This window comes from Lygodium microphyllum, chromosome 21 (genome assembly GCF_053477565.2).
Source record: "Lygodium microphyllum isolate KBCC chromosome 21, Lygodium_microphyllum_v1.1.10, whole genome shotgun sequence".
In the NCBI taxonomy this organism is placed as follows: Eukaryota; Viridiplantae; Streptophyta; class Polypodiopsida; order Schizaeales; family Lygodiaceae; genus Lygodium; species Lygodium microphyllum.
In genome coordinates, this window is record NC_141155.1 from 67,650,658 (window position 1) to 67,660,103 (window position 9,446).

Consider the following 9,446-nt stretch of genomic DNA (forward strand, 5'->3'; position numbering starts at 1 on the left):
ATAACTCAAAGCTTGAAATCTCATATTCTACCCTTCCAAGTAGAGATGAATGAGCTCTCATATCTTCACCTTTTCCCATGTTTTGCCTGTTGCATAGTGATCCAACTGCCTTTGCTAATGATTATAAGAATCTATCTTCCATCTTTTTGGAATGAGTTAAACATTGATACATATGTGATTTGGGAGCTTGGATGCCTTGTTGAAAGTTGAATTTCTATATCCATGGCACAGAGAGAGAGAGAGAGAGAGAGAGAGAGAGAGAGAGGGAGAGAGAGAGAGAGAGAGAGAGAGAGAGAGAGAGAGGGAGAGAGAGTCTCTCTATCTCTCTCCATTGTTTGTTTGTTTCAAAAATCAAGGTACAATTTTCAAAGAAATATGTAATTTCCATCATGAAACAAATATCTAAAAACTTAACATAAGTGTAATAAAAACCTAAGACACTTATTTGCAATTCCATTAGCCCTACATTTTCTTGAGTTAGATGTATTTGCTATCACATTGACAAAAGGTCAATGAAAATATGTTTATCCCATGTATCACACGTTTGAATAAGGGGGTTGTCCTTTTGCCATATTTGACCTTAAAGCCATGTGCAAGGAGATTCTCCTTTTAAAAAAATTTCTTCTTCAAGCTCATAAAGATAATGGCTCATTAGTCTTTCTTTCTAGCAAATGTTTTGTATGCCCCATTTAGGTTATATTACAGATCCTTTGAAAAAAGGTATCCTATGAGTGCATTAGTCTCTTTGTTAATATTGGGCTACATCTACACAACTCTCTAAAGGATGTCTTATTTGAATGCAAATTCATGAGATTGGGATTGAGGGATGTGGCATTTTGTGATATTTCCATGGCAATATTATAGTTGTGTTACTTTCAAAGGCCATGCCAACTTCATGGAAATATGGCATTTATCATTATGTTTTCAAGAGTTTGCTATAAGAGATCCTTCTTTACCAAGCCAAACATTCCAAGATGTTGATGGTTAGAAGTAAATGATGTTCTTGCTTGTGACATTGGAAGTTGTGACTTGTAGTAGGATGTTAGTTATTGCAAATTTTGTCAAGTAGTAATGTGTAGCTATAGGAGAGAGCACATATGGTTGTGACTTCATTAGGATGTTAGTTATTGCAGTTTTATCGAGCAATAACTTGTAGCTAGGATGTTAGTTATTGCGATTTGGTTAAGAAGTAAAGTGTGTTGAAAGAGAGAGCGCACATGGTCGAATTTATGAAGAAATGGGTTGTAAGCTCTAAAAAATTTGCAACATGTGTACCTACGAGAGATCACACATGGTTGAAATGCCATGATCATAGGTGATGAAAGATTGTGAGAAGTCAAGCAGAACACATGAAGAAGTCTAGGAGTTTATAATAGGTGTGGCTTGAGATTGACAAAGGTGTGGCTTTTCACACGAGGGGTGTTGAATGACTTGGAAGGTGAAGGCTACTCCAACAAGAGAGAAATAATGGATGTTGAATACGCGAAAGGAGGAGCCCATTGGAGGGAAAAGAAGAAAGTGCGTAAAGAGGTTGAATTTATGAGCGCAAATAATGATTCTTGGCGACGGCCTACGCCTCCCTCGTCAAAGTTGTAGGCCTGAGCTGGCCGCTAAGTATTATATAAGAGAAGAGAGGGCGGGGGCGATCAGGCGGTGAAACTACTCTGAAGTGCGAGAGACTCGAGACTCTCATCTTGTGTGTGTCTGTCTACCTGGGTAAATTTGTTGGCTGATAGCGAGGCTGTACTTGGCTGCAAATCATGGCCGCCATGGCAACGTCCTGGTTTCTGCTGATCGTTCTCGTGTCATCAGGTGTGCGTGAGAGAGAGAGAGAGAGAGAGAGAGAGAGAGAGAGAGAGCGCTTGCTTAATCAAGATTGGTGATGCTAATCCATATTGGCTGTCGTGGCTTGTCAATATCAGGGTGTCTCTGCAACGCAGGCGGAGGAGAAGACCCCAGCTTCCACACGATGGTGAGAGAGAGAGAGAGAGAGAGAGAGAGAGAGAGAGAGAGAGAGATTGCTTGCTTGGTTAGTGGCCTTGTAATTAATACTGAGATCAACGTTGTTTGATGTTTGTTGTGGTTTCAGGATCGAAAGTTGCTGCAAATCAGTATGGTTCTCTAGACTCTCTCTCTCTCTCTCTCTCTCTCTCTCTCTCTCTCTCTCAACAAACGTCTACGGTACTCAAACTTTCAAAAATAGCAAATTTCACCAAAGAAAAGGCCCCTAGAGGTGAGGAAAACCTAGATTTGAGGGAAATTCCTCCATACCATGTGCACATGAGTTACCAAGCAAGCAAACAAGCTAAGATGGTTTGATTGAGTGAAGATAGGGTGCACTGTTCCCAAGTTTGGCGCACATGGCAGCATAGTGGCTTGGGCGTGGGTTGAGTTTATGGGGGTGCGCCATGAGTTCGCACCACATCCCAAAGGCACAATATTAAAATATATGTTCGCTTCAAAGAAGTGTCCACAATGCAGTCTGCTTTCCAAAAGGAAGGCATCCACAACCCCATCTTCTTATTTCATGTGTCGAAGGTTAAACTGGGAAGTGGTGGAACACAGAATCTAATTCCCCATAGTTATCGGGCACCCCATGCAGGTTTGATTGTTGGGGTTAGCTTGCCACGTAGATAAAGGACTTGCTGTAGTCACCTTTTTGAGACCTACGAGCACTTCATGTGCAAACCCTAATTTCCTCCTATTATTTGAAGGCTGCAGCACCCTTTAAACGGTTCTATGCCAAGGTTACAATCATGTTATCATTGAAATGAATGGTAATTATAGATGTAGAAAAATAGTTATACGCCCTTTCTATCTCTTCAAAAGGGACAGCAAAAGTTGCTGCAAGCCTCTCCAAACGAGAAGTCGGGCGACCCTCTTAAGTTTGAGGGCCGAGGCTTCTTGGAGTTTTTAGATGCAAAAGTTAAGATAACATCTCTTAATAAGTTCCTCGAAAATTCCTAGAATATCCCCATATTCTCAGATGTAGACGTACCCTTTTGGTTGCTCGAATTGCTTTGAAATCTTCCCAGTCCATTCTTTCCTTTATAATGGAGGATATCCCATTGGATGCCAATATAAAGAGAGTCGCCAGGAATGAGGTCCAATGATATTGGCCTTTGTCGTCCTGAATCGTGAGGGATTTATATCATTAATGCATAATGTGAACTAGCGTGTCCCACCTTATGATGTCAACGCCTTCGCCATTAACTCCTCTCGGCGGATAAGGCAGCTCTGTGTCAAAGAATACCTTACATTGATAATAAGAATCGAGACAATATGTAATCACGCCAATAACACCTTCTTGAGACTCCATGTGAGAGCGATTGTTCAGGGTGACTTTGAGCATCCATTTCTGCATGATGAAAAGTCGCTTGATTTATCAAATTTTGGCTATCTTCTGTCAATTGGAATTCCAAATTTTAAAAGGTTTAGAATGCGATATTTAGTGGATGCCTTGGATGATGATATGAGAATGGTTTGACACATGAAATTCTCATATATAAGTTGTGGCACAAGAATCAATATATAAGTTGTGAACATTGATCATATGTTTAGTTCAAGTCGTTGACCATTCGACACAGAAATTGATACCTTGATCCATCCTTGATCAATTAAATGTGTTCTAGGTTACATTGTGGCATCAAAGAGAAAGGACATGTAGAAATCCTTTTAAGTTTGAGGGCCGAGGCTTCTTGGAGTTTTTAGATGCAAAAGTTAAAGATAACATCTCTTAATAAGTTCCTCGGAAATTCCTAGAATATCCCCATATTCTCAGATGTAGACGTACCCTTTTGGTTGCTCGAATTGCTTTAAAATCTTCCCATTCCATTCTTTCCTTTATAATGGAGGATATCCCATTGGATGCCAATATAAAGAGAGTCGCCAGGAATGAGGTCCAATGATATTGGCCTTTGTCGTCCTGAATCGTGAGGGGTTTATATCATTAATGCATAATATGAACTAGCGTGTCCCACCTTATGATGTCAACGCCTTCGCCATTAACTCCTCTCGGCGGATAATGCAGCTCTGTGTCAAAGAATACCTTACATTGATAATAAGAATCGAGACAATATGTAATCACGCCAATTACACCTTCTTGAGACTCCATGTGAGAGCGATTGTTCAGGGTGACTTTGAGCATCCATTTCTGCATGATGAAAAGTCGCTTGATTTATCAAATTTTGGCTATCTTCTGTCAATTGGAATTCCAAATTTTAAAAGGTTTAGAATGCGATATTTAGTGGATGCCTTGGATGATGATATGAGAATGGTTTGACACATGAAATTCTCATATATAAGTTGTGGCACAAGAATCAATATATAAGTTGTGAACATTGATCATATGTTTAGTTCAAGTCGTTGACCATTCGACACAGAAATTGATACCTTGATCCATCCTTGATCAATTAAATGTGTTCTAGGTTACATTGTGGCATCAAAGAGAAAGGACATGTAGAAATCCTTTTAAGTTTGAGGGCCGAGGCTTCTTGGAGTTTTTAGATGCAAAAGTTAAAGATAACATCTCTTAATAAGTTCCTCGGAAATTCCTAGAATATCCCCATATTCTCAGATGTAGACGTACCCTTTTGGTTGCTCGAATTGCTTTAAAATCTTCCCATTCCATTCTTTCCTTTATAATGGAGGATATCCCATTGGATGCCAATATAAAGAGAGTCGCCAGGAATGAGGTCCAATGATATTGGCCTTTGTCGTCCTGAATCGTGAGGGGTTTATATCATTAATGCATAATATGAACTAGCGTGTCCCACCTTATGATGTCAACGCCTTCGCCATTAACTCCTCTCGGCGGATAATGCAGCTCTGTGTCAAAGAATACCTTACATTGATAATAAGAATCGAGACAATATGTAATCACGCCAATTACACCTTCTTGAGACTCCATGTGAGAGCGATTGTTCAGGGTGACTTTGAGCATCCATTTCTGCATGATGAAAAGTCGCTTGATTTATCAAATTTTGGCTATCTTCTGTCAATTGGAATTCCAAATTTTAAAAGGTTTAGAATGCGATATTTAGTGGATGCCTTGGATGATGATATGAGAATGGTTTGACACATGAAATTCTCATATATAAGTTGTGGCACAAGAATCAATATATAAGTTGTGAACATTGATCATATGTTTAGTTCAAGTCGTTGACCATTCGACACAGAAATTGATACCTTGATCCATCCTTGATCAATTAAATGTGTTCTAGGTTACATTGTGGCATCAAAGAGAAAGGACATGTAGAAATCCTTTTAAGTTTGAGGGCCGAGGCTTCTTGGAGTTTTTAGATGCAAAAGTTAAAGATAACATCTCTTAATAAGTCCCTCGAAAATTCCTAGAATATCCCCATATTCTCAGATGTAGACGTACCCTTTTGGTTGCTCGAATTGCTTTAAAATCTTCCCATTCCATTCTTTCCTTTATAATGGAGGATATCCCATTGGATGCCAATATAAAGAGAGTCGCCAGGAATGAGGTCCAATGATATTGGCTTTTGTCGTCCTGAATCGTGAGGGGTTTATATCATTAATGCATAATATGAACTAGCGTGTCCCACCTTATGATGTCAATGCCTTCGCCATTAACTCCTCTCGGCGGATAATGCAGCTATGTGTCAAAGAATACCTTACATTGATAATAAGAATCGATACAGCATGTAATCACGCCAATAATACCTTCTTGAGACTCCACGTGAGAGCGATTGTTCAAGGTGACGTTGAGCATCCATTTCTGCATGATGAAAAGTCGCTTGATTTATCAAATTTTGACTTCTTCTGTCAATTAGATTCCAAATTTTAAAAGGTTTAGAATGCGATATCTACTGGATGCCTTGGATGATGATATGAGAATGATTTGACACATGAAATTCTAGCTTGTTTCACTAGTGCTCTAGATGCATTGCTTGAGGACTTACTACTTCTTATTTGATCATGATATTATTTTATTTTGGATACATAGATCCTTGTCGACTATGCCCCACAGAAGTTTGCCCACATGGAGTCAACGTGACTTGCACCATTTACCCTTCTGGGGAAGCCCTTCCTTGCTCTTGTTGTGGTGCTAGGAATTGTGTTACTGGTGCATCTGGATGTGTCTTACATAGCCAAAGTGGAGATGAAGATTGTGGCTTTTAGCTTCAAGTCACATACACGCCCTTTTGATAAGAGTGTTGTGATAGAGAATGAGTGTGAGTAGGTCTCTATGATTGTACTCGCAAAAAAAATCTAATAATTATTGAGACGTTGTCACTCATGAATATATGTATGTATCATGTGAATTCAAAATAAGAGGTTTTAAAAATACCATTTTTATATATTGTTTTAACACATTAAAGGGTGTCATATAAATGAGTTGCACATGATATAGAGGATATATATATATATATATATATATATATCTCTCTCTCTCTCTCTCTCTCTCTCTCTCTCTCTATGCTTAACCATAATATGTTTATCATTAGTATTTTTTATGTGTTCAGTTTAAATTATTGTAAGCATTGAAATCCTACTAATCTCTTGTTACATTAATCCTCTTCATTGCCGAATCCAAACTCAAAATTCCTTATCCTCCATATCTAACATTCGAGGGCTTGAATTAATAAGTCTACCCAAAGCTCAAATACTAGGAAGCTATTTCAAAAATCAAGGTACACCAATTCCATGTGCAAATTGTGGCGATTCAAGTACATGGATCATAACCTTGCATATGTTTGCTCTCCTAAATGAGAATGCAATCCTCGATCAAGTCCTTGTTTTTTTGCTAAGAAACCATTAAAGCATGACTAGCTTTAACATTTGTGTCACAACGTATAAATTTCTCATGGTTTCTCATTTTCTATCTCATCCTTGTTGTGAAGATAGACTTTTGAAGTGTCCAAAAGCCTCAAAGATTAGCTCAACTCATTACCAATGTATGCCCAAGTTGTCATGTAGTCCAATGAGTCAAAGTGCATAATGCTCTTTTGGAGTAACACGTTGTAATTTTCTTTACATAAGGAGACTCATGAGAATAAATATATTGTCCAAAATTAAGGGATGTTATTTCAAGTGACATGTTGTTATTGTCTTTACACAAAGAGTCTCACAAGAATCAATATATAAGTTGTGAACATTGATCATAAGTTTAGTTCAAGTCGTTGACCATTCGACACAGTACTTGATACCTTGATCCATCCTTGATCAATTAAATGTGTTCTAGGTTACATTGTGGCATCAAAGAGAAAGGACATGTAGAAATCCTTTTAAGTTTGAGGGCCGAGGCTTCTTGGAGTTTTTAGATGCAAAAGTTAAGATAACATCTCTTAATAAGTTCCTCGGAAATTCCTAGAATATCCCCATATTCTCAGATGTAGATGTACCCTTTTGGTTGGTCGAATTGCTTTGAAATCTTCCCAGTCCATTCTTTCCTTTATAATGGAGGATATCCCATTGGATGCCAATATAAAGAGAGTCGCCAGGAATGAGGTCCAATGATATTGGCTTTTGTCGTCGTGAATCGTGAGGGGTTTATATCATTAATGCATCATATCAACTAGCATGTCCCACTTTATGATGTCAATGCCTTCGACATTAACTCCTGTCGGCGGATAATGCAGCTCTGTGTCAAAGAATACCTTACATTGATAATAAGAATCGAGACAATATGTAATCACGCCAATAACACCTTCTTGAGACTCCATGTGAGTGCGATTGTTCAAGATGACATTGAGCATCCATTTCTTCATGATGAAAAGTCGCTTGATTTATCAAATTTTGACTTCTTCTGCCTATTGGAATTTCAAATTTGAAAAGGTTTAGAATGCGATATTTAGTGGATGCCTTGGATGATGATATGAGAATGATTTGACACATGAAATTCTAGCTTTGTTTCACTAGTGCTCTAGATGCATTGCTTGAGGACTTACTACTTATTATTTGATCATGATATTATTTTATTTTGGATACATAGATCCTTGTCGACTATGCCCCGCAGAAGTTTGCCTACCTGGAGTCAACGTGACTTGCACCATTAACCCTTCTGGGGAAGCCCTTCCTTGCTCTTGTTGTGGTGCTAGGTATTGTGTTACTGGTGCATCTGGATGTGTCTTCCATAGCCAAAGTGGAGATGAAGATTGTGGCTTTTAGCTTCAAGTCACATGCATGCCCTTTTGATAAGAGTGTTGTGACAGAGAATGAGTGTGAGTAGGTCTCTATGATTGTACTCGCAAAAAAAATCTAATAATTATTGAGACATTGTCACTCATGAATATATGTATGTATCATGTGAGTTCAAAATAAGGGGTTTTTAAAATACCATTTTTATATATTGTTTTAACACATTAAAGGGTGTCATATAAACGAGTTGCACATGATATAGAGGATATCTCTCTCTCTCTCTTCTTAGCCGTAATATGTTTATCATTAGTATTTTTTATGTGTTCAGTTTAAATTATTATAAGCATTGAAATCCTACTAATCTCTTGTTACATTAATCCTCTTCATTACTGAATCCAAACTCAAATTTTCTTATCCTCCATATCTAACATTCGAGGGCTTGAATTAATAAGTCTACCCAAAGCTCAAATACTAGGAAGTTGTTTCAAAAATCAAGGTACACCAATTCCATGTGCAAATTGTGGTGATTCAAGTACATGGATCATAACCTTGTATATGTTTGCTCTCTTGAATAAGAATTCAATCCTCAATCAAGTCCTTGTTTTTTGCTAAGAAACCATTAAAGCATGGCTAGCTTTAACATTTGTGTCACAACGTATAAATTTCTCATGGTTTCTCATTTTCTATCTCATCCTTGTTGTGAAGATAGACTTTTGAAGTGTCCAAAAGCCTCAAAGATTAGCTCAACTCATTACCAATGTATGCCCAAGTTGTCATGTAGTTCGATGAGTCAAAATGCATAGTGCTCTTTTGGAGTGACATGTTGTAATTTTCTTTACATAAGGAGGCTCATGAGAATAAATATATTGTCCAAAATTAAGGGATGTTATTTCAAGTGACATGTTGTTATTGTCTTTACACAAAGAGCCTCACAAGAATCAATATATAAGTTGTGAACATTGATCATATGTTTAGTTCAAGTCGTTGACCATTCGACACAGTACTTGATACCTTGATCCATCCTTGATCAATTAAATGTGTTCTAGGTTACATTGTGGCATCAAAGAGAAAGGACATGTAGAAATCCTTCAAATCTCTGTGGGAGATTTCGCTCAACCGCCAAGACCTACGGACCGCTTATTGCTTCAAACGTTCCAAGTGAGCTCTCATGGCTATCTCTCACCTAGCCGACGTGTCGTTGATTCTCTCGGGGTGTAGTGAGCTTACCCTGATACCAAAACGAGTTGCCTCCTCCCTCACACAAGTTGGTAGCCCCACAATCCTAGATGCTAGCTCAAGCATCCTCAAGCCTCCTCCATCTCCAAGCTCCATTCTCCATA

At 38.3% G+C, this 9,446-nt stretch overlaps 1 protein-coding gene across 2 annotated transcripts; it reads left to right on the forward strand.

Moving 5' to 3' along the window:
* The first annotated feature begins 1,632 nt into the window (after positions 1–1,632).
* On the forward strand, positions 1,633–8,866 carry LOC148018111 (uncharacterized). Of its 2 annotated transcripts, none has more exons than XM_087661869.1 (4): positions 1,633–1,812; positions 1,923–1,972; positions 2,090–2,111; positions 5,972–6,278. In XM_087661869.1, the coding sequence occupies exons 1-4, from the start codon at positions 1,761–1,763 to the stop codon at positions 6,145–6,147; spliced, it is 300 nt and encodes a 99-aa protein (XP_087517995.1). In that variant the 5' UTR covers positions 1,633–1,760; the 3' UTR covers positions 6,148–6,278. The 2 variants fall into 2 exon arrangements, with proteins under 2 accessions (XP_087517995.1, XP_087517996.1); XM_087661870.1 differs by lacking the exon at positions 5,972–6,278 and adding an exon at positions 7,961–8,866 and having other exon boundaries at positions 1,634–1,812.
* Positions 8,867–9,446: the final 580 nt, after the last annotated feature.